This window comes from Dendrobates tinctorius, unplaced genomic scaffold (assembly GCF_039654945.1).
Source record: "Dendrobates tinctorius isolate UK_male_01 unplaced genomic scaffold, ASM3965494v1 ptg000111l, whole genome shotgun sequence".
NCBI classification, from domain to species: Eukaryota; Metazoa; Chordata; class Amphibia; order Anura; family Dendrobatidae; genus Dendrobates; species Dendrobates tinctorius.
Window position 1 is genome coordinate 42,955,358 of NW_027361779.1, and position 26,051 is coordinate 42,981,408.

The following is a 26,051-nucleotide window of genomic DNA, read 5'->3' on the forward strand; positions in this document are numbered from 1 at the left end:
ATCGGTGCTCTTACAGCACTGATCCTAGGCAGGTCACCGGCAGGGCACAGTGCGGTAACACCACAGCTGTGCCCTGCGATTGTCACAAGGTTCAGGTCACATGGACGGTATAGTACATCGGATGGCAGAAAGGGGTTAATATACATTAAAAAAAAACAATAACAATTAATAATCACAGAAATAACAATAGGAAACTCAATAAACACAATGTATCCAAATCTAAATAATATTCCAGCCAGTAAAACAATACATAAATCAAAAAATCAAGAACATGATTGTTAATTACAACAGCAATTAATGATGGAAATGTAGGGAGTGATAAAATTGTATACCCACATCCTAGTGGACTAAGTATTAACCTAGGTGGCACTATGACTTTATAGATACTCGCCAGAAAGAAAAGTTAGAATACATCCAGATAAATATATGGCAGTTATGTTGCAGAGCAATATTGCATTTTGCCCTCATTCTCCATCATTAAAAGGTACATAATACTAGCTGTCTACTATTATACTACTATTATGGCATTTGGCCTCAATGAAAAGTAAAATTTTACCTTAAAGGTCTCATATTCTTTTTGAACGTCCTTGAGGTCAAGGTAAAACCAGTCAAATACCTCAACATAGCACTCATTGACAATGTGCTGTATCCCTTGCCTGTGGCTGACAACAGAAAACCTGCAGAAATAAAAGAAATATTTGAACTTTTACTGATCGAAAAAAAACATAACAAACCACATAAGTTGTGAGCGATTATATTGCATATTAGTTGTATATATGTATTGTGCAATTATTTATAGTTTTATTTCAGTATCCCCTACTGATTATAAGACCTTGACCTCTAAATGTTCATAAGAAGGGTTAGTCATATTTTAGGGAATTTTCACATTAAGGCTTTTCCAGGCGGCTGGCCTAGTCTCTGAAATCAACTTGAAAAACCGCACTAAAAACGATGAAAATATTGAACACATACAATTTTTATGTCAAAACAACATGAAGGTCAGATGTTCAGTTTTTTGATTGTCTTTTAACCACTTAAGGTATTAAAAGAGGCAAAGCTGTTCAAAAATGTGACCATTCGTCTGGAGTTTTCCGTCTATAAGACGCCACAAGCTAAATAAAGAAGTCTACGGGAAGCCCAAAAACACAGATGAAAGATGCCAAGCATCTAATGTAACATTTTAAAACATGTAGTGCAGCAGTATCCACACTGTGCAGTGATGAGGCAGTGACCCAGCAAAGTTCAAAGCAAAGTCTCTTTAATGTTCAACATACTCTCAAACAGAAAGTAAATATGATCCTCCGGATCACAGCTGGGAAACAAGACAGTCCACCTCTGGATCGCAGCCGGGAAACAAGACAGTCCAACTCTGAGTTGTTGCCATGGGCGACTGCGCCACCGTGAACGCTGCGGGTGCCAGGCCTTTTGGCTCCGCTTAGCCCTATTTTATCACACAGGTGGAGTTCTGCAGAGCCTTCTGCTCTGCACACTTGTAAAACTAAATTGACACACTCAACCATCTGCTTCAGGGTTCTTTACAAGGAACCTATGGCCGTAGGCCACATGGCACATGGAGTACCTGGCCGGGAAGGAAATGGACTGCCCTACTACCATCCTGTGGTTAGTTTCAAAAATAAAAGTCCAGAGTAGGTTTTCTTAAATCTGCCTTGGACAAATAGCTTGCCCAAGACCAACACTTACTTTTATTTTGCATTACAATCACAGCTGTGCCTGTGACTGCAATGCACTCCTATTTCCTCAATACATAGTAACATAGTTATTAAGGTTGAAGGAAGACTTTAAGTCCATCTAGTTCAACCCATATCCTATCCTAACTTGCCCTAACATGTTGATCCAGAGGAAGGCAAAAAAAAACCCATGTGGCAAACAGTAAGCTTCACATTGGGGAAAAAAATTCCTTCCGACTCCACATACGGCAATCAGACTAGCTCCCTGGATCAATGCAATATTAAGGAAACTAGTGTATATACCTTGTAATATTATACTTTTCAAGAAAGGCATCCAGTCCCTTCTTAAATTTTAGTAGGGAATCACTCATTACAACATCATATGGCAGAGAGTTCCATAATCTCACTGCTCTTATAGTAAAGTATCCGCGTCTGTGACTATGCTTAAACCTTCTTTCCTCCAGACGTAGAGGATGCCCCCTTGTCCCCGTCACAGGTCACAGTTCGCACTTACGCTCAGGTCACACTCAGCTCCTCTGTGCGCATCCTGGAGGGGACACATAGTGACCCTCGAATATGACACCGGTCACTGCCTCACATACCCCCCTCCTCTGCTCAAACTTGTGGGGTGGAACACTTGTCACCATACCGGAGGTCTGTGACAGCACATCTGCATATCCCTGTGACTGCCCCGCCCGAAGCTCCACTAAGAAACCAAAGTTTTGTAGGGACCGGAACCATCAGGTGACTCAAGCATTCCTCCACTTTGCATTTATCCTCCATACTTTGTTACATGACCAACCAACTTCCCGTTCTCCATTGCAGAAGACATGCCCACTTTCCTGACACAGCAGATCTGGACCAGTTTTGGATGGCCTCAACTTTGTTTACCTGGGGTTTGCTAGCCCCACAGCCGATCCCATAACCTAAGTGCCGGGCTAATGGCACTCGGTACTGTTTCCTCTGTACCCTTACCCGGGGCTCTATATGTCATGCTGGATCATCGAGGTCTGCCCTGTGGGCATGACCAGAATCACCTCCATGACCTAACATTCCCAGTTCCTCCAGGCTTTTTTTTATACGTGAGTCTCTGCGTGCGACCCTGGAGCTGAGCTGTCCAGAACTTATCAGGGGGACATTTCCAGCTCGGGGATTGCTGGGGTCACCTTGACCTCTCCTGCCAATACCTTTAGGAGAAACCTTTTGGAATTACACTGTCTCTAGGTTGGCGTCCCCTATGGCAGGTATTACTAACTCGGGATCTTTGGGTTCTGCACCCAGAACAACATTTACCTTGGAAGGGTTAACCCTGGTCTCCCACAGGGACCAGAATAGGGGCAAGTCTCTTCCCAACACAGTCCCATATGGAAGGGTCTTCACCACTCCCACCACATGTTTAATGTCTCCACATGGTGTGGAAAAAGTAACCTCCGCGGTCGGGTACTCCCGGAGTTCCCCATGTATACCCATTACCTCCACTTTCCGTCCATTGGGGTTGTCCCCGGCAACAAGGGACCCATAGATCAAAGTCACTATAATCCCCGAGTCCAGGAGAGTGTCCGTTTGGTATCCATTGATGCGCACCAGGCACAGCTGGGGCTCGCTGCCAGTAGTGCCTGTAGTGGCGGTACAGACTGGCTGAGCATACATAGAGATATGGGTAGTATACCCGCAGTCCATGGGTTCAGATGTAAGGGGGCAGTTGGCAGCTACATGTCCAGTCCCTTGGCACCGCCAACACTTAATAACTGTGGCATGACTAGACTTTGGGGCCGCTTTAGGGGAAACTGGACTTTTGTCACCCTCACTTTGGATTACACCCTCATTTTTTGCTCGGTCCTGGTTAGCCCCAACCGAGGGTTGTACACTTTTCTCAGGTTCCTGGGATGGCGGGGCCCAATATGACAGCTGAAGTAGAGCAGTGTCCCGTACAAAGTCCTGAGTGGCTGTATACCACTCAACTAGTCCAACTAGCTGGTCCAAAGTGGTCCCTTGTCCCACCCAACACTGTATGGCTGCTGGCAGAGCTCTCACCAACCAGTCGACCACCACCCTCTCTACCATCTGGGCCAGGGTCAAGGTCTCAGGCTGAAGCCATCTCTTTTCCAGCTGCAACAAATCATAGGTCTAAGACATGGCAGGAAGGGACTCTGGAAAGGACCACTGGTACACCCGCTGGGCCCACACATACGTATTAACCACCAGTCGGGCAAGGATCTCACCCCTCAGCTTCTCATAGACCAAGCCATCCTCCCGACTGAGGTCCAGGTAGACCTTCAGGGCATCTCCCGTCAGGAAGGGGGCCACCCCTTCAGCCCATTGTGACACTGGCAGGCTCTCCCACTCTGTTTTATGCCCAAACACTGTGAGGAAAGCTTATATATTGTCCTGAGGGCTCATCTTCCTCAGCACCGTCCAGACTTTGTACCAGGCCTCAGAGCATATTGGGGTCAATATTGAGGGTGCCTCTCACAGGGCTGCAATCTGCTGCAAGATCAGCTCATTCGTTTTCTGCTGCTGCTGATACAGTAGCTCCTGCTGCTGCCGTTGCAACTGCATCGCCTGTTACACTCCCCGACGCTCACCTGGGGTCCTCCTCCTCCCGGCGCCCTCCCTCTTCAGTCTCGCGCCGTCCCCTGTCTGGCTTTGCAGGGTCACGGCGCGTCAGAGGCCCGCGCATGCGTGCTCGCCTGTCACCGACCGCTGGGCATCCTGGGAGCACGTGACCCGGTGGCTCCGCCCCATCATGGCGGCGCCCACCGGGTATTTCTGCGTGGCGTCTTGACAGGTAAGATGCCTGTTTGTCATGATCCGTGGCGCTTAGCGTTCCTGCGCAGCGTCACCCCCGACTTTCAGGTCCCTGCGCACCCCCTGCTGCGCTCTGCTCTCTGCCCGGTTTTCCGTCTGGGATCTCTCTCCAGTTCTCCCTGCAGTTGCCTTCCTCTTCGTTCTGTCCTCCTACTTCTCTCCCCGGGTCCTCTGTTTCGCCATCCTGTATTCCCCGGTGCCTGTTCCCCGCCTGGTCCTCTGTTTCAGTAACTGTCTGTCTCCGGCATAATTCGCTTCCTTCCCCTATCTGGTGTTCTGTCCGAACCCCTAGGTCAGTGTCTCCTAATCTCCTTGTGTCCTTCCATTCCAGCTTTTGGTCCCGGCTCCGTCCTGATCCTGCCCGGTTTCCGCAGCCTGTCTCCTTCCGTCCCGGGTCCACTCAATTCCTCATATACCCTCTCATTCTCTGATCTGCTCTTCTGTATACTCCCTGGGTCGTCCCTTTGGTTCCGGCTGTCGTGGTCCCATCCCCTTTGGGCCTGCCCCTAACACTCCCTGTATAGGGGGTGGTCATCACCTGGGCCGCTCGCCCTCGGGGGCTCTGGAGCCACGACCCAGAGGGTCCACTCTCGGGTTTCTATCTAGAACCCTAACATCGCCTCTTGCTGCTGCAGCTAAAACTGTAGCTGCTGCTGCTCATATTACCGCTGCTGAGTGAGGATCAACTGCTTCAAAAGCGCCTCCATTTTGTCAGTAGGCTTGAGCTGCAGCGCTGCAAGTCTAATCACCGATATGCAGCACGCTTTGGGGTATGCCTCAGTTCACACTGCCTACATTCTCCACCATATGTAGTGCAGCGGTATCCACACTGTGCAGTGATGAGGCAGTGACCCAGCAAAGTTCAAAGCAATGTCTCTTTAATGTTCAGCATACTCACAAAACAGAAAGTAAATATGATCCTCCAGATCACAGCTGGGAAACAAGACAGTCCACCTCTGGATCGCAGCAAGGAAACAAGATGGTCCACCTCCGAGACCTGTTGCTGTGGGCAACTGCGCCGCTGTGAACGCTGCAGGTGCCAGGCATTTTGGCTCTGCTTAGCCCTGTGTTTCCCCACACAGATGGAGCTCTGCAGAGCCTTCTGCTCTGCACACTTGCAAAACCAAACTGACACACCCAACCCTCTGCTTCAGGGGTTTTTACAAGGAACCTGTGGCCATATGCCACATGGGAAACCTGGCCGGGAAGGAAATGGTCAACCCCACTACCATCCTCTGGTCCATTTCAAAAATAAAAGCCCAGAGCAGGTTTTCTTAAATCTGCCTCGGACAAATAGCTTGCCCAAGACCAACACTTACTTTTATTTAGAATTTCAATTACAGCTTTACCTGTGACTGCAATGCACTCCCACAGCCTCAAAGTGCGCATCCTGGGGGGTGGACACATAGTGACCCTTGTATTTGACACTGCTCAATACCTCACAAATGTTACAAAAAAAAGTCAGAGTTTAAGTGATATTGTACCTTTAGAAATAGCCTGTGGATATGCTTTAAATGTCGGATTGATGTGGCTCCCATCTCTTGGATTCACATCCATCCCAGAACAAGAAGTAAATGGAGAGAATAAAGCACATTTTCCGACTCATCTACATTATTCATTCTCTGCCTGGATGTGGAACCCCAGTACTGAAATTAAAACCCTGCGAGAGTTTTATTAGGGCCAGGTCTTTGCTTTCTGTACTTTATGTCGGTCTTAATAAAAAACACATTGGTATGCCTAATGTACTAAGAGGTGAGTGCCTCAGGCGCATTGCTAGCTGTATGTGCACAAAAAAAACAGATTTGCAGTAAAATATTCACCACTATCTGGAGTTAATCATAGTAAATTTGTCAGGTTGTGACTCTACATTCTTCTGCTCCACAGATATTTAAAACACTGCTGTGAACAGTGAAGAATGTTAGAATAAAAAGTCCCAAACGATGGCGTACATATGGTGTGCATCATCATTTGCCACTATTTGAAGCCAGTTTCTGGCGTCAATGCAGTAATAAATGTCCACTACTGTTTTCATTACCTTTTCATTTTAAATTGTCATGTGCCAATGGTATAAATAAAAGCACAGCAAGCAGTACAGTATAAGCCTCTTTTTCTTATATATTGTATTATGCCGTTTCAGAACGTGATAGAGAATTGCTTTTTCTCTCAGTGATTTATTACTACCCATGGTAGAAATGACACCACCATTATTCATGACATCCCACTAGCCATACTCAAGGGCTGTAATTTTTTTTATGCAATACAATTGCAAATCCCTCTGTAATCACAAGGTTCATCAGCAACCATAAGTTGAAAAGAGGGGTAAAACAGATTTGAAATAAATAAATTAATAAATTAATAAAGTTGAGACCCCACTTTGCACAATTCACAGTAGACTAAGACACAAGCTTTGGGAGATCCCTGCCTCTCTCTTGTGGGACATGCACATAAGGAGCCATTTTGCCCAGTGTGCCCATACCATGCAGTGCCTTTCTGAATCCTGCTCATGTAAGTATTGTTCACATGATCAGGTTTTAAATACATTAGATAGGACTGCTCCGTGAAGGGTTACCGTGACGTGGTGGCGTGGCTTAGTATACATTTTTTGCAAAAAATGTATGAACTAAATACCCTGTGTTTGTTATCATCTTTCACTAGCACTTGTTGCTTACTGTTACATATATTTTACAACCGAGTATTCATGCACGTTTGTCATACTGTGTGTTTTTTCTGTGTCTTAGTCTTTGGGTGGTGTGAACAGTTTCTTACTGACCTGTTCATTTTTATGCATGTCTCATGTGTTTTTAATCCATTAATTTCTTGTTTGTGCAAGCTTTGGGAGATCCCCGCCTCTCTCTTCTGGTACATGAACATAAGGTGCCATTTTGCCCAGTGTGCCCATACCATGCAGCGCCTTTCTGAATCCTTCTCATGTAAGGTATTGTTCACATTATCAGGTTTTAAATACATTAGATAGGACTGCTCCGTGAAGGATTACCGTGACGTGGTGGAGAGGCTTAGTATACATTTTTTGCAAAAAACGTATGAACTAAATACCCTGTGTTTGTTATCATCTTTTACTAGCACTTGCTGCTTACTGTTACATATATTTTACAACCGAGTATTCATACACATTTGTCATACTGTGTTTTTTCTGTGTCTTAGTCTTTGGGTGGTGTGAGCAGTTTCTTACTGACCTGTTCATCTTTGTGCATGTATCATGTGTTCTTAAACAATTCACAGTAGGTCTAATGTCTCAATAATGACTATACAAATATGGCTGATTTACTTTCAAAGTAGCTCACATGAGTCATAATCAGCATACCAATAAGCAGCTCATAGTAAAATACCATGTACATTGTACAGTAGCACAACTATCATACAAATACTTGGTAATTTTCAGAGCTCTCATAGAATTGAATGAGCTGTGCATATACATGTAAGAGGGTGGCAAATAGAAGTTGCATTCAGTCCACATCACATAGCATCTGCAAGTAAATGCTGCCATGTGTTGGCTGGACTGGATAGACAGGAACTAAAGGACAGAGAGTATGTTCCCTGAAGAAAAGAATTCGAAGGGGACACCGGGTCAGGTCACAGATGTGGCGCAGTTGTTAAATATAAAAGGCCAGTACATGGTAACATAGTTAGCAAGGCCGAAAAAAAGACATTTGTCCGTCCAGTTCAGCCTATTTTTCATCAGAATAAATCCCCAGATCTATGTCCTTCTAAAGAACCTAATAACTGTAAGATACAAGATTGTTTTGCTCCAAAAAGACATTCAGGCCTCTCTAGAACCCCTCGACTGAGTTCGCCATCACCACCTCCTCAGGCAAGGAATTCCAGATTCTCACTGCCCTAACAGTAAAGAATCATCTTCTATGTTGGTGTAAAAACCTTCCCTCCTCCAGATGCAGAGCATGCCCCCTTGTGACCATCACCTTCCTTGGTATAAACAGATCCTCGGAGAGATATTTGTATTGTCCCTGTTAGGAGTCGGATTCCTGCGTTTACTCAGCAGGGATCCAGATCCTCACATTCTGCACTCTCCCGGCTACTATAAAAGGCGCGCATGGCAGTTCCGCCATGCGCTAGTATAGTCATACTTGCTGCTGTGTGTATGAGGACGGATGCATGATTCTGGTGACTGACTCATTTGAAACCCCTTCCCTCTGATATTACGCATGTGAATAGGGACTGAGTTAGTTTCAGCGCCAGCGCCCCTATGCTTCAACTCGCACAGCTGCTAGCGTCCGACATAGCGCTTGCGCCTTGCCTTTGTCGTTTGGCGGCAGTGTCCACGCCGCGCTGCAGTAGCAGCCTCCTTTGTGTTTGCAGTTGCAACGCCGCGCACACGGTAGGTCTAGACGGACGTAGTGCCGCCGTCTTGGGCTACTCCTGTGACCGTATACCGTGTGTGAGTTTTTTACTGAGTTCTATGACTACAACAGGTTCAGTTATTTGTGTTTGTATTTTTGGCATCTCCATGAGTTTAACTGAGATTGCTCTGCACAACTAGGTGGAGGTTAACCCCGTGTGCAATTCCACCATATTGCTCCTGCCACCACCTAGCAGCGGTTATTTCACCTACTGCACGGTGGACCCCGAGCGGCGAATGCACGTTATTTATATTTTTATTTAGTGCGTTCTGCCGTTCCTAACAGTCCCCTTATATACTTATAAATGGTTATTAGATCGCCCCTCAGTCGTCTTTTTTCTAGACTAAATAATCCTAATTTTGCTAATGTCTTTGGGTATTGTAGTTCCACCATCCTATTTATTAATTTTGTACTCGCTCTAGTTCCATTATATCCTTCCTGAGCACTGGTGCCCAAAACTGTACACAGTACTCCATGTGCGGTCTAACCAGGTATTTGTACAGAGGCAGTATTATGCTCTCATCATGTCTATCCAGACCTCTTTTAATTCACCCCATGATCTTCTTTGCTTTGGCAGCCACTGCCTGGCACTGGCTGCTCCAGGTAAGTTTATCATTATCACCTTCAGCAAAGCAGGTACGTGAAATATGGGTCAGGGGCCGCGGGGAGGGCGACAGCCGCTGTGGCCTATTATGGGTAAGCCGACAGGAACCCTTGATGACTGGCTCATCTTTTGATGCACACTATGCACTTTATTTTTTGCTGCTTTAATTCTTGGGCCTACACTACAGTGACTTCCTTGATCTGCTTTATTGACTCTATAAGACACCTGGATCTGTTCTCCCTCCCTGCCTACCTCCATGTCTCCTCATTATGTTTCCATTTTTACTTGGATGCATATTTTTGTATTTTAATGTGTATCTTTATGTGTATTAATAAAAACTTGATTTGTTTTTGTACATAATTTTTGTTGGGTTTGTTTTCTACTCCAGTTTCTCAGTTTGATCAAATTGTCATATAGTGGTACTCATAGACTCATAAAGGCTATGCACTGAGTGCAAAGATTGCCAACAATTATAGGCAGGGTAAGAGACATACATTTAAGGATATCTGCAACAGGATATCTAAAACTCACAAGCTATGTGGTTGCAGACTGTGCTAGTTATTTAACTGATTGCAAATCATCAAGTGGCTATTTGTTCAAGCTTGGAGAAAGTAAAATTTCTTGGTCTAGCAGAAAACATGTGTCTGTAGCCTCGTCATCTGCACAAGCAGAGTATGTGTCTGCAGCCAAAGTCAAGAAGTCATTTGGTAAAACCAGTTGTTAGGCGATCTTGGTAAGCCATCAACTCAACTGGCGGTGATTTTATGAAGACAACCAAGGATGAATTAAACTTGCATGCAGTGTTAAGATCAATGGGAGAACCAAACACATTGACGTTAAACATCATCATCTGAGTGATTTAATAGAACGTGGCATAATTGAGTTTGTTTATTGACAATGTGATAGATGATGTTATAACAAAGCCACTTCTAAGAGCCAAATTTGAAGAATTCAGAACCATTATGGGACTCCGGGATAAGTAGTTGCTGAGTGGGGGTGATGGAATAATGTTTATTATTGTATGCATCAACTACTATTTACCACTGTGTAATAGTGCATGGGTTTCTGTCTCCAGCAATAGTGTTATATTTCCAGTTCAGCCATATTAAAAAAAACACGAAGTTCCTGTTCACTCAGTGTGTGTAGGTGGAGCACAGTTTTACTTTCACTTTGCAAACAGACAAGATGCTAAGATCCTAAGCTATATGAAATAATAGTTGTAAGCTGTGTTATTTTTATTCCTGAATAAATACTGTATATATTCACTCTTGAACAGCTGGACAGTACAGAAATTAATCCGCTGCCAACAATAATATTGGTCTGAGTACTGTCAGTATTTTCAAGGACAGTACTTGGTCCGAAAATACAGTTGTGAGAACTTGGCCTTAAATGCAGACTATGTTTCATGAACACAGCAGATTCACCTGGGCTTAATTGGACCCTAACCAAGACCTGTACTGGAGGCAGTAGGAGTGCCCGGTCCCACTACCAACCTGCCTGTCGCTCCCAAAATATTCAAGCTCATTTACTTTACTTTTGACAATGCAACTTATATAATGCAATATTAAACAAGACATATTGGTTATATGTGATAATGCTAAAAAATTTCGTATTTGCTGAAGAAATCTGTAGTTACCTTTGAATAATAGAAAGGGCATCCTTGCAAGGAATTTGTCTAAGGAACAAAGCTTGTATATACACAGAAATGTAGTTTTCTATTTGTTGGTTCATAACTAAGAATTCTGAATAACCTTCTTCAAAGGGGTCATGGTCCCTAGAAAAGTGGGGAAAAAAAGGAAAATAAAATCTATATTACTAACATTTAGTTTGCAAATTACCAAAACTGATGTGTATTGTTTTGGCAAAGAGACATGCATAATAGAACCCAAGAAATTATGGAGCCCAAGAAATTAGGACTACCCACAGCTTAGACATTTTTAGGCGCTCCCAAAAAACACATCTGTTTAGGACGGCCCATCATGTTCCATAATCAAAGTCCTTTTTATATATATAGCCTATTCTCTACTTCTCTGAACATAACTCGCCATCAAACTCAACCGTACCCGAATGCCTCATGCAGCCTTTATCGACTCCCCATTTACTCAAGATGGTTGTACCATCATTGTAAATTTGCACCTGTACTTTGTGTCACTCCCACCTCATTGCAGATTGTAAGCTCTTACGAGTAGGGTCGTCCTTATTTTTACTTTAATTATTGTATTATCTGTAACTATGTTACAGATGACTATTATATATGAACCTCTGAATTGTAAAGCGCTGCAGAATATGTTGGCCCTATATAATTATAGATTATTATTATTAGTAGTAGTAGGGAAATATGCATTCTGGCCATTAATTTATTTTTTATTATATTTTACCATACCGCTACCAGTTTCTATGTGTTTTTTTACCAAATTTACAGCATGAACGTTCATTTTTTAACTTACAGAGGTTGGCCACTACTTTTTTCATTCATTGTTTACTCTTAAGATAGGCCTTCAATATGTAATCAGTGGGGGCTCAACTCCACCAACCAGCTGTTCCCGGCATCTCCAGCAGCCGGAAGTACTCACATGCTACCTGTCCATGGCCACTATAGAAATGACTGAGCTGCTGTGTTCCGGCAGCATCCGAGAACTTCTGGCCGCCGCCGGTAACAGTTAGTGACCCCACAAACCCCATTGATCAGATATTAATGGCCTATCCTTGATAGACATCAATAAAAAGTAGTGGCAAACCCCTTTAAATTAGTATCTCCTGTAAATATAATCATAAATATACATCCAAATGATAATATTTATTTTAAATGATCAATTTTTAAACTTAATTTCTGAACTAGCGTAGAAAATAAATTGTAAGATACCTCTATCATATGACTCACCTCCTCTCTGTATCCAGTAATATATCTGCATCTATGTACTGCCTCAGCAGTTCAATCATCTGCTCCAGCTTTTCCAGAAGAACAGAGGACAGAGTGCAGTCATCGTCATCTACATCTTCCCTGTTGTACAGGTTTGCTACAAAGCAGATCAATATATTACTGGCTTTGAGCTGTTTTATATAGATTTTATTATTCACTTAAAGAGCAAGCTTTTTTATTTTTTTCATAAATCTATAATACGCATAAAAATAAGAAATTTTGTAATATACTGCTCAAAAAAAATAAAGGGAACACATCCTAGTACATTGTGATGTTTAAGTGTTCCCTTTATTTTTTTGAGCATTATATATCTTATAAGAGCAATCTGCTTTATTCCCTTTATTGACTGTTCTTTCTATCTCACTTCTTAGGTAAAATCTGTCTTCAGTAAATAGAGTTTCACATTACTGACATTGGAGACAGTTGGTGCTCATAAACTTCTATGGGGAGGGGTGTGGATGAGGATGGAGGGAGGAGCTAGAGGCACACACAAAAAATCTGCTGCATGTTATCCAGAAATAATACTTACAGGTCTCCATAAAACTTTCTGAGCACCAATTGTCAACTATATCAGTAATGGGAAAATCTGTATTATGGAATAAAAATTAAAATAACAGTAAAGGGTATCTTTTAATAAGATCATCCCTCTCCATATTGCATATATGTGCACCCAGGACTTTAAATGTAAAACCATGGACACCTTTTAGATCTTCTACCTGTCGAAAAGAAACAAAAAATGTCCGTTAAAGGGAACTTGTCAGTTGATTGATGTTGCCCAAACCATGGGCAGCATGATTCGAAATCTGACAACACAATTGCAGGTATTATTGTCTCTGAAATGCCCTGGGGACTATAGGAAGAGTAAAGGTTAGTTCAGCACTATCCCCGGCCGGCTTCATTACGCATCAATCCAGTTGACTAAGGCTGGTTTCAGACTTGCGTTGAGGAGGGCTGCGGATGGCAGCGTGCTTCCTCCTTTCTTCCTCTGTGAAGCTCCGCCCACGATCCGCCTACCGCCGCATGCTTCCAGCGTTTCCCTGCATACCTATCTTTAACATTGGGTACGCAGGGACATGCATTGTACGCGGATGCGTCCGCATGTGGCGATTTGACGTGTGCATACCAGGATAGGGATGGGAGGACGAGGCATACCCGGCTTATACTCGAGTCAATACGTTTTCCCAGGTTTTTTTGTGGCAAAATTAGGTGCCTCGGCTTACACTCTGGTCGGCTTATACTCGAGTATATATGGCACTATCCAACGATATCCATCTTTGAAGATCCATTTATGAAGATGGTATTAACCTTTAAGAGTGATGGTCACAAAACTGTGATGTAAGGTGTGATGACTGTTCAATGGCAGTAATCACCAGCCAAAACAATTAAAAAAAAAATAAAAATACACATATTTCGTATCGCCACGTTCAGGATAGTCTAATCTATCAAGATATAAAAAGAATCCAATCGGTAATGAGAAAAAAAAATCGAAATGCCAGAATTACGTTTTTTTTTGGTCGCTGCAACACTTCAATAAAACTAAATAACAGGCGATCATTTCATTGTATCTATCTATATGTTTCATATCTGTGAACTCATAATGACCTGGAGAAAAATAATGGCAGGTCAGTTTTATCATGTAGTGAACATGGTAATAAAAAAAAAAAAAACAATTGTGGAATTGCACTTTTTTTGTAATTTCACCGCACCGCACCGCACTTTTTTCCTATTGTCCAGTACACGATATGGTAAAAGCAATGGAGTCGCTGAAAAGTACAACTTGTCCCACAGAAAACAAGACCTCACATGGCCATATTGATGGAAAAATAAAAAAGTTATGGCTCTGGGAAGAAAGTTAGGTAAAAATGGAAAAGCAAAAATGGAAATATCCCTGGTCCTTAAGGGGTAAAACGACCGACAACTGGTAAAGGTGTAAATCTAGCATTAGTCTGTAAGCACTGAATAGTGAACTCCTATTTTATGAACTCTTTTAAGTCAACTTTAGATCATTAGAATGAACATCTATGTGGAAAGGTTTTAAAAGAGATCAAATATAGATTGATTCAGCGTTCAACCCTGCTCATACATACCTAACATGTGTTTCTCCTCATTGGAAAGCCCAATTTCTCTGTCTTCGTCATTATTTGGTGAGAGTTGATCATTTCTCAAATCCAATGCTGATTTAGTAGAGCTGTCCCCACATTTCACAGACGGGATACTTAGTATGGAGGAGTCTTCCACAAACATCTAGAATAAGACAGCATATATAAGACTCAGTAAATTAATACCATACAGACCTGTCTGCCAATAACACTTTGTACTCCGCTATACATTGCAACCATGTTATTAAACTAGTGAGAACATTCTGTCTACAGCATTTTTAGGCTATTAAAATGAAACTGGAAAGCATAAAAGTGAATCTAATAATGAAAAACATGTGCAACTAATGTAAAAAAAAAAAAAAATTGTAGTTGGGTACCAGAACTGAAATTAAGTAAAATGGATTAATAGAGTGTATATAAATCAGTCGAGATTTTCAGCCAGAAAAGTTGAACAGTGTCATCCATTTTTTATCTCACTTAGCATCTGTATGACATGCTTATGCAATGCGTTTTTAAAATCAGCTTTTACATGCAGTACTTCTCTATGTCATTTCAAGCTAGTTTAAGAACTAATAAAACAATCATATAGATAGATAGATAGATACCTAGATAGAAAGACAGATATCATTGTGATATATAATCAGTGCAGTGCGTGTGTAGCTTATTGTACATATATTTAGCTAATAATTAAATAAATAAGAGAAAAAAATGGTGGGGTCCCACACATTTTAGTTAACCTGCTGAGGTAAAGCTGACAGCTGGGGGGCTTATGCTTATAGTCTGGGAAGGAAGTAATAAACATATAGCTTCCTACGCAATTAATATCAGCTCACAGATGTCTACTTAGCCATTATTGGTTATTAACAATGGGTGAGCCCCCAAAAAAACAATGTGGATCCACCCTATAATTAGTAACCAGCAAAGGCTAGGCAGACAGCTGTGGGCTTCTATTAATAGAGTATGAAGAGGCCATGGATATTGGCTCCCTTCCAGACTAAGAATATCAGTGCTAAGCCATCCCAGAAATTGTGCATCTGTTAGATGCGCCAGTTCTGGCATTTAGCCTCCACTCTTCGCACTTGTTCTGGTGCGGTGGTAAGTGGGGTAATAGTATTGGGGTTGATGTCAGCTTTGTAATCTCATTGAGCACTGCCTAATTTGCTAACATCGTATCGAGTACAATATGAGGTTTTCTCACATTGCACTTGCTGAGTTTAAACACTGATGTGAGCAAACCCAAAAACTGCTATTTTTCTAAGTGCTCATTCATATGCTGGCACTATAGCTGTGTTTTGTATTGAGGCATGGTAATGCAGCTATAGAAGTCAATGAGTCACAGACTGTACGTCCATATGTTATTCAGATTTTGTCTAAACTGGACTTTGCAATAGCCTTTATGTTAGAATTTTTATGTGTGTATGATGCGCAGTAGAGCCAGTACAGTAGAGCATTGAAGCTTTTCAGTTGCTCACAAAGGCCTCATTTAGATGGCTGTAATGTTTCAAATAAGTGTTTCATCAGTGATTTCCATATATGGTATTTAAAAAAAACAAAAAAGATAAATTACAAAGCTTCTCCTATACATTACAATGTTAATCACGGACAGCTCACGGATTACACACTGATCGGATCTGTGTGCTGTCCATGATATTCACTGACCCATAGATTTGTGATGGTAATTTTGATCCATGACTCTAATCAAAAACAAATAGGCATCCATTATTTTTTTGCAAAAAAATACAGACATGTTAATAGCACTATAGCCTGGGTACGTGTTCTGTCTGTGAAAAACTGACTGAGGCATGAATCTCATGTAAGCAGGTTACTGGATTCAACATGCAGACAAGGACAAGGCGGAAGTAAACCGGCTTAATTATTTATTCTACAGATGCAAATACAGGAAGAAGATGATTGAAACAAAGAGTAATTCGTGTGTAGTGATGGGCGAACCCGAACAGTAAATTTTGGGTTCCATATCAGATACCTAGTGTCCATGCATGGACCCCGAACATGAACTTCTCCTGGAAGTCTGTGTTACTGTTTGGGTTTGGGACCCAAAACATCGGCTGTTTTCCAAGCTGTCATCTGTGTGACAGCACGAGAAACACAGGCTGCTCTGATCGGCAGTTAGTTCATTACTGCCGGTCAAAGCGATGCGGTTCCCATGCAGATAAAAGCATGTGAGACAGCAGCCATGACCAGCGGTAAAAAGGTTACCACTTGTAACAGGCGTCGACTGATGAGAGTACTACTCTTATCACCCTACACCTTCTTTCTCTGATAGCAGTCAGATCAGGTGAGACTGATGAGAGTGTTCATCAGCCGACGCCTCTGCAATAAGTAAATAATAATAATAATGGCTGGTTGACAAAAATGTGATAGGGTCCTCGCCATCTTTTATTTTAAATTTATTTAAATGCTTAAAAAAACGGTGTTGGACTCCTCTATTCTTGATAACCAGCCATTATAATACTGACAGCTGAGGGCTGCAGCCCGCAGCTGTTGGTTTTTCATGTGCTGGTTATTAAATAGAGGAGACCTCATGTATTTTTTTGTAGCTATTTATTTATTACGCTGGTGCCGGCTGATGAATACTCCTATTAGCCTTGCCTGCTCTGCTTGCTGTCAGTGAGAACAGGTATAGGAAGATGAGAGTAGTACTCTCATCAGCCGATGTCTATGACCCGGGTTAGACTTTTTACTGCCGGTCATAGTTGCTGGCTTACATGCTGTCATCTGACAGCTTGGGAACCACAGTGTTCTGACCGGCGGTAACTAATTTACCACCAACCAGAGCCCATGGTTGTCATGCTGTCATGCAGATGACAGCATGGCAAACAACGGATGTTTAGGGCCCCCCTTCATCTGAATGGTGTCCATGTTTGGGTTCGAGTTCTAGTACTGTTCTGATACCCAAACCAAACTTTTTTAAATGATCGGCTGAACCCGCCGGACCCAAACATCCATGAGTTCTCCCATCACTATTCGTGAGTAACAGGATATTTACAAAGTACAATATTCAAATATACAATAATAAAAAAACTCTTTCAGAGGGATTTCAGTACGTTATATCTATATAATTTCTAATGAGAACAATATTCACAGTAACAAGGGTGTTGCTATAACAATCCTCTCTATCTTCCAGGCCCTTGTTGGGGTCTCAGGTTCTTCTCGCTAGGACTGCAAGTCCTTTAGACAAAGTCAGTTAATGCTCTCTGGTAGGTCACCACCTCATCTGTTGCACCACCCCAGACAGTTACCTGTATGCCAATGTCGGAAGTAATGGCCAGTGGACTCGCGCCCCCTAGTCACTGCTACAGACGTTCACTTCCAGATTAAGGTCCTCACCATATCTTTGGGCTTGACCGTGACAGGCGTGTGTAGGTTCCAGACTGACGAGGGCTAAGCCTCAGATCTTACCTATCATAGTCTGGTCTCAGGACGTTGACTGGCATGGGAGTGGGGCTCAGGTTTTGACTGGCGTGGTCTGGTCCACGGATCTTGCCTGGCTCAGTCGGGATCTCACTCGCAGGCGCACAGCTGCCTGCTGGTTTGGTACCTCGAGTGCAGCCTGGTATCTCAGGCACTCGTCCTGCTGCTCTCTCGTTGGCACCAAGTCTGTGCCCGCCTTAGCACTCTGGCCTTTTATATAGGGGAACTGCATCATGACAGCCACCTGACCTGGTGCTCCATCTAGACTCGTCCTTCTCAAAATACTCCCCCTTCTTATTGGTTCCGCAAGTTCCTGGTTGGACAGTAGATGTCAGTCTCTGGTCACAAGTCTCTTTTTTATTATCTATTCTGACTTCCTTTCCAGCAATTGGAGGGTTTTTTTTTTTAAATTGAATGTATTCAAGCTAAGCAGCTTCCAAATAGAAGCAGACAGAAAAATGGTAGGGTAACTTCTTTTAACCACTTTCTGGATTTGAAAATAATACAAAATCCCAGTAGCAAAAATCATCACAAACAGCGGTGAATGCTTAGTCCTGAACACCACCTATGGGCATTAGCCCATGGAAAACTCCAATATATATAGAAACAAACAAAGAAAGAAAGGAGTCTATATCCACCTATAAAATTCCATCATTATTTATTGGTACTCACAAAATACTGTATAAAAATCCATAGACAAAAATACACAACCACATGTATGACAAATGTATTACAAAGAGACCAAGGTGCAACTATGTGCAGGGACACTAACAGCAAATATAATTTTCATATCTACAGCAAGTGCCATTATCACCCAGAGGCCCCATAGCATACTGAATAGCATAAGTGAAATAATCCTCCAGTGAGGTGTGAATTTCAAACAAGTGCCCTGCTAACAGTCCTCAGGTCATAACCTCCCTATCATTGCTCACCCATTTGCTGTCCGGAACTCCACACACTACGCCCCTACGCGCGTTTCGCATGGGCTTCTTCCGGGGGCTGCTATCCTATGGAATAATGATGGAATTTTATAGGTGGATATAGACTCCTTTCTTTCTTTGTTTGTTTCTGGATTTGAAAGCCTGAAGTGGTTACCAAAAATGTGAAAAGACTGGACATCAAGTTGTCTTTGCATTCCTAGGCATATGTGTATTATTTTTTTATGTTTTTTAGCACTTTTTCAAGCTGGTTCCAGGGAGAGTCTACCTGTAAAAGATGTGAACATACAGTGTTGGACTGAGGTGCCAAGGGCCCACTAGTAGCCAACTACAGGGCCCCACTTTTCAGCTACATGCAAATGTGACATTATCCTCAACCACAAATTTATGTAACAATGAGCTGGGTAGATTGTTAAATGAATAAGATGCTATCTTTATCTGTCCATAGTGATTGAAGTATTTAGGTGCTAAATACTACTCATATAAGAGGGTGGTGGCCCACTGTTGCAGACGAACCCACTGGAGGATGTTCCTGTTCTCCTATGGGACAGTCCAAGCCTGTGTACATGTACCCTAAGAAAGGAATAATATGAAAATTAACCCCTTCATGACCAAGCCTAGTTTGACCTTAATGACCAGGCCATTTTTTGCAATTCTGACCACTGTCCCTTTATGAGGTAATAACTCTGGAACGCTTCAACGGATCCTAGCAATTCTGAGATTGTTTTTTCATGACATGTTGGGCTTCATGTTAGTCATAAATTTAGGTCGATAATTTTTTCGTTTATTTATGAAAAAATCAGAAATTGGGCGAAAATTTTGAAAATTTTGCAATTTTCAAATTTTGAATTATTATTCTGTTAAACCAGAGAGTTATGTGACACAAAATAGTTACTAAATAACATTTCCCACATGTCTACTTTACATTAGCACAATTTTGGAAACATTTTTTATGTTAGGAAGTTATAAGGGTTAAAAGTTGACCAGCAATTTCTCATTTTTACAACAAAATTTATAAAACCATTTTTTTAGGGACCACCTCACATTTGAAGTCACTTTGAGGGGTCTATATGGCAGAAAATACCCAAAAGTGACACCATTCTGAAAACTGCACCCCTCAAGCTACTCAAAACTACATTCAAGAAGATTATTAACCCTTCAAGTGCTTTACAGGAACTAAAGCAACGTGGAAGGAAAAAATGTACATCTTAATTTTTCCAACAAAAAATTTTTTTTAGCATCACTTTTTTCATTTTCACATGGGCAACAGGATAAAGTGGATCCTAAAATTTGTTGGGCAATTTCTCCTGAGTACACTGATACCTCATATGTGGTCATAAACCACTGTTTGGGTGCACGGCAGGGTCCGGAAGGGAAGGAGCACATTTGACTTTTTGAATGGAAAATTAGCTCCAATTGTTAGCAGATGCCATGTCGCATTTGGAGAGCCCCTGTGTGCCTAAACATTGGAGCTCCTACACAAGTGACCCCATTTTGGAAACTAGACACCCCAAGGAACTTATCTAGATGCATAGTGAGCACCTTGAACCCCCAGGTGCTTCACAAATTGATCTGTAAAAATGAAAAAGTGCTTTTCTTTTAGCCTCGATTTTTTCATTTTCACATGGGCAACAGGATAAAATGGATCCTAAAATTTTATTGGGCAATTTCTCCTGAGTACACCAATAACTCATATGTGGCCATAAACCACGGTTTGGGCGCACGGCAGGGCCCGGTAGGGAAGGAGCGCCATTTGACTTTTTGAATGGAAAATTAGCTCCAATTGTTAGCGGTTGCCATGTCGCATTTGGAGAGCCCCTGTGTGCCTAAACATTAGAGCACCCCCATAAGTGATCCCATTTTGGAAACTAGACCCCCCAAGGAACTTATCTCGGTGCATAGTGAGCACCTTGAACTCCCAGGTGCTTCATAAATTAATCCGTAAAAAAGAAAAAGTACTTTTTTCACAAAAAATTTCTTTTAGCCTCAATTTTTTTCATTTTCACATGGGCAACAGGATAAAATTGATCCTAAAATTTGTTGGGAAATGTCTCCTGAGTACACCGATACCTCATATATGGTCATAAACCACTGTTTGGGCGCACGGCAGGGCCCGGAAGGGTAGGAGCGCCATTTGACTTTTTGAACGGAAAATTAGCTACAATTGTTAGTGGTTGCCATGTTGTATTTGGAGAGCCCCTGTGTGCCTAAACATTGGAGCACCCCCACAAGTGACCCCATTTTGGAAACTAGACACCCCATGGAACTTATCTAGATGCATAGTGAACACTTTGAACCCCCAGGTGCTTCACAAACTGATCCGTAAAAGTGAAAAAGTACTTTTTTTTCACAAAAATTTTCTTTCAGCCTCAATTTTTTTATTTTCACATGAGCAACAGGATAAAATGGATCCTAAAATTTGTTGGGCAATTTCTCCTAAGTACACCGATAACTCAAATGTGGTCATAAACCACTGTTTGGGCGCACGGCAGGGCTCGGAAAGGAAGGAGCGCCGTTTGACTTTTTGAATGGAAAATTAACTCCAATCATTTGCGGACACCATGTCGCTTATCGAAAGTATGTAATGTACGTCAGGTTGGTGTGTCTCGTGTTTTCCTCGCACCCAAGAACAAGTCACTATATGAACTGTACACTAGGGTGACCGGATCTCATATGGGGGGGAAAAAATGTCGGAATCTTGTTCGTCTGGACCCCACAAAACGATTCCCCTTTCCAGATATTGAGATAGCCAAAATTTGAGCTCGATCAAACGACGTTAACCCGTGCCGCTCGTCGCTCAAAGTTTAAAAAAATCCAAATTGAGGTATTTTAAGATTTAGGTATTTTGCATAGTCTGTTAGACTATAAAGAATGTGACAACAACATTGCAGAAATAGCCCTGACCAAATTTTCGAACCATTTGTGGTATTTGAATGCAGAGTTGGTGGGATTATCGTTTTTTGATCCCACCATTACAGACAATGAAAAGTTGTTAATGGCTAATAAATTGCTCAGTAGCACAGATGAACCATCAGAGCACGCTAACCTACATGAGTTGATAATTTTACATAGTTATCTTATCTATTCTAGAGCTTTTGTTAAAGTAGTTTTTGAAACGTCAGAATATAATGCTCGGCATTTGCTTACAACTTGCAGGACATATTACTTTGTTCTTCATCTTTTGTCAGAAGGTCGTTAAAGTCGATTACTTCCTACCTCTTTTAATTTTTCTTTCCTAACTTTTGGATTTACAACCCTAGCGTGCTCTGATGGTTCATCTGTGCTACTGAGCAATTTATTAGCCATTAACAACTTTTCATTGTCTGTAATGGTGGGATCAAAAAACGATAATCCCACCAACTCTGCATTCAAATACCACAAATGGTTCGAAAATTTGGTCTGGGCTATTTCTGCAATGTTGTTGTCACATTCTTTATAGTCTAACAGACTATGCAAAATACCTAAATCTTAAAATACCTCAATTTGGATTTTTTCAAACTTTGAGCGACGAGCGGCACGGGTTAACGTCGTTTGATCGAGCTCAAATTTTGGCTATCTCAATATCTGGAAAGGGGAATCGTTTTGTGGGGTCCAGACGGACAAAATTCCGACATCGATTTTTTGCGGTCACCCTACTGTACACCATACAACACAAGATTCTGAAGCCAGCGTTAGTATCTGCTGGGTCTGGGAAGGGCGTGTCTGCTGTGACCGTGGAGGTCGGATATCCATCTATACCTTCTGTGATGACAGTGGTTGTGACTTCTCACAACGATTCCAGGTGAGCGCATTCCCTTCTTTTTACTCTGGAGTGTTACCTCAGGTAAACACTATTGTGTGCTTTTTTTTCCTTCCAGTACTTCTGCCTTAAAGATCTGGAAGATGGAGGCTCGCATAAAGGAGTTGTGACGAGTAACTGATACAATCCTTGCAGATATACAGATTTTAAAGACCCGTTTTGCAAGCCTACAGGACCTTACTAATCATAATTTGCAACTTTTTGGACAAACTACTCAGGATTTACGAGCCAGGATTGAGTCTCTAGAGGAACGAGTCCAGGCTCCAGCCATAACCCCGAGTTCTGGGATCCCCAAGTTACCCCCTTTTCGTTTTGGTGGTGAATGTGAGAAATTCAGGGGATTTATTAACCAATGCAACTTATTTTTCTCTGCACATGCTTCACAATTTTCCACTGAACGATACAAAGTGCTTACTATAATCATGCTGCTTACCATCAAGGCTCTGATGTGGGCAAACCCTCTGATTGAGACTGAGGATGAATGTTTAAATCATCTTGATGCTTTCATTTCAGCCATGGGACAGGTGTTTGATGACCCCAATTGAGGTGCAACAGCTGAAGCAGCCGTGTTAACTTTGCGCCAAGGTAAGCGCACAGTAGCCGAATATGCCTTGGATTTCAGGAGATGGGCTCTCGATACCACTTGGGACAGTTCCGCCAAGAAATCTATTTTTCAGAAAGGGTTGTCTCCTCTGATTAAGTATGAACTTGCTCGTGCCGACCCACCCACTGCGTTAGGTGACTTCATTAACTACTGCATCCGTATTGATGCTCGTCTTACTGAACGCAGACAGGAGAGATGGTTCGAAAATAATTGCACTAACCTTTTCCTACCTTCCTCCCCAGCTAAGGAACCTCTGAGTAGGATTACACGGGAACCAGAACCTGAACCCATGCAGATGGACTCTGTACAGAGACGGGTTAGTGATGCGCGCAAAGAACATCTCTTAAAGGAAAATCTATGTTTCTGCTGCGGTAAGTCAGGGCACTTCATTATAAACTGCCCCAGCCGTTCTCGTAAGACTACTGCAGCAGTCAGTCACTGTGAGTGTTGCGAGAGGAGATCTGTCATGTCCGAGCCTCAGGCTCCAGAGAGATCTGCAGCCATAGATATTGATTTCTCGGACTTAAACTCCGTTATTTCTGAGGCCGATGACTGTGTAAATGCTGCAATTTTTCAAGTTTCCTCAGCAGTGTCTCAGCTGAGTTGCAAGAAGAACAATTCTCATTGCTTCCTTTCCATCAAGCTCTGGGTTGACTCGGTCAGGGTGTCTAGCTCTGCTATGATTGACTCAGCGGCAAGCGGCAATTTTATGGATATCTCCTTTGCTCTGAAACATGCGAAGAAGGCTACCCCAGTATAGATGGAGACTGTGGATAGCTCCCTGCTGACCTCTGGACCAGTGGATCAGGAAACAGGGCCTTTAAAGGTCTTTATGGGTAAAGATCATCAGGAGAAACTGTCCTTTATGCTTTATGCTCTCCCCACTTTCCCATTATTCTAGGGCTACCATGGCTGCAGGCTCAGAACCCTACGATTAACAGGGAGACCAAGGAACTGCACTTTCCGGAGAAACAGATGAGTCCGGAAGTTTCAGCTTGCTCTGTTCCTAAAGGAACCATGTCAGTCCCTGAACTACCAGCTGTACACAAGGACTATGCGGTTGTGTGTGACAAGAAGAACGCTGACCAGCTTCCCCCTCACCGTCCACATGATTGTCCAATTGAATTATTGCCTGGAGCAGAGATACCTTTTGGTAAGATCTACCCCCTGGCGGGGCCTGAGCTAAAGGCTTTAAAGGACTATATAGACGAAAATCTAGCCAAGGGCTTCATACGCCACTCTTCATCTCCTGCAGGTGCACCTATCTTCTTTGTGAAGAAGAAAGATGGATCTCTGAGACCCTGTATAGACTATCGGGAACTCAATAAGGTTACTATTAGAAACCGTTATCCATTGCCTTTGATCCCTGAGTTATTGGAGAGAGTGCGGCATTCTAAAATTTTCTCTAAACTGGATCTCCGTGGGGCCTATAACTTGGTCCGTATTAGACCTGGGGATGAATGGAAGACTGCATTCAGGTCACGCTACGGATACTTTGAATATCTAGTCATGCCTTATGGTCTGTGTAACGCCCCAGCCACTTTCCAACACTTGGTGAATGACATCTTCAGGGATCTCCTAGATACATTCGTGGTGATTTATCTGGATGATATTTTAATTTTTTCTAACTCCACAGAGGAACATCATGGACATGTGAGAATGGTCTTAGAACGCCTAAGACAGAACCATCTTTACATCAAACTTGAGAACTGTGAACTCCATAGGACCAAAATTCAATTTCTGGGGTATGTAATGTCTACACAAGGAATTAGTATGGATGGAAGCAAGGCCCAAGCCATCAAAGATTGGCCAGTTCCTAGGAATGTCAAGGAGGTGCAGTGCTTCATTGGGTTTGCCAATTTCTATAGACATTTTATTAGGAATTTCTCTGAGGTAGTGTCACCTATCACACAACTTACCCGGAAAGAGTCTAGGTTCTCCTGGACCCCTCAAGCCCAAGAAGCATTTTCCCGTCTGAAGGATAAATTTACCACCGCACCTATCCTAGTTCATCCCAACCCCGAACTTGCCTTCATAATAGAGGTGGATGCTTCAGACTGTGCCATCGGAGCTATACTCTCTCAGAGAACAGGTGAGAAGAATGTCTTGCATCCTTGTGCTTTCTTTTCCCAGCGGTTGTCTTCGGCTGAGAGAAACTACGATGTGGGCAATAGAGAATTGTTGGCCACTATTGCCGCCTTCAAGGAATGGAGACACCTTCTTCAGGGACTGCACAGCAAATAGTCGTCTTGACAGACCATCGCAACCTTGAATTATCAGGTCGGCTAAGTGCCTGACTCCTCGCCAGGCTCGTTGGAATCTCTTCCTAAACCAATTTAATTTTGTAATTTCTTATAGGCCAGGATCGCGCAATGGAAAGGCTGATGCACTCTCTAGGATTCATTCAACAGAGACCCGTCCACTAACTCCTCCTAAGACGATTCTTCCTGACTCTAGATTCCTGGGAGTGATTCATAATCAAAACCTACTTAAGGACATCAAGGAAGCATACCATTCGGATTCTTTGTTGGCACAACCTCCAAGGGACGTAAGTCTTGTCTTTAAGAATGGTGTGTGAATACAGGGACAGCGCTTGTATATACCCGAAACGGTCAGATTGAGAGTATTGCAACTCATCCACGATGCTAAGATAGCTGGGCATAGAGGAGTTCTAAAGACACAAGAATTTCTTTCTCGTTTCTTTTGGTGGCCCACTTACAGAAAGGATGTTTTAAGCTATGTCACTTCATGTGAAGTCTGTGCAGATGCAAAACACCACGCTC

The 26,051-nt window shown here is 42.6% G+C and overlaps 1 protein-coding gene across 1 annotated transcript in view; it reads right to left on the reverse strand.

The window, feature by feature from the left end:
• The window catches only part of LOC141100933 (uncharacterized), a 516,918-nt gene that overhangs the window by 419,475 nt on the left and 71,392 nt on the right, over positions 1–26,051 (reverse strand). The window contains exons 12-16 of the mRNA XM_073589707.1: positions 14,484–14,640; positions 12,926–12,982; positions 12,358–12,493; positions 11,113–11,250; positions 557–677 (exon numbers count right to left, since the gene is read on the reverse strand). Of these exons, the coding sequence (XP_073445808.1) occupies positions 557–677; positions 11,113–11,250; positions 12,358–12,493; positions 12,926–12,982; positions 14,484–14,640 (609 nt within the window). The remainder of the gene's footprint in view (positions 1–556; positions 678–11,112; positions 11,251–12,357; positions 12,494–12,925; positions 12,983–14,483; positions 14,641–26,051) is intronic.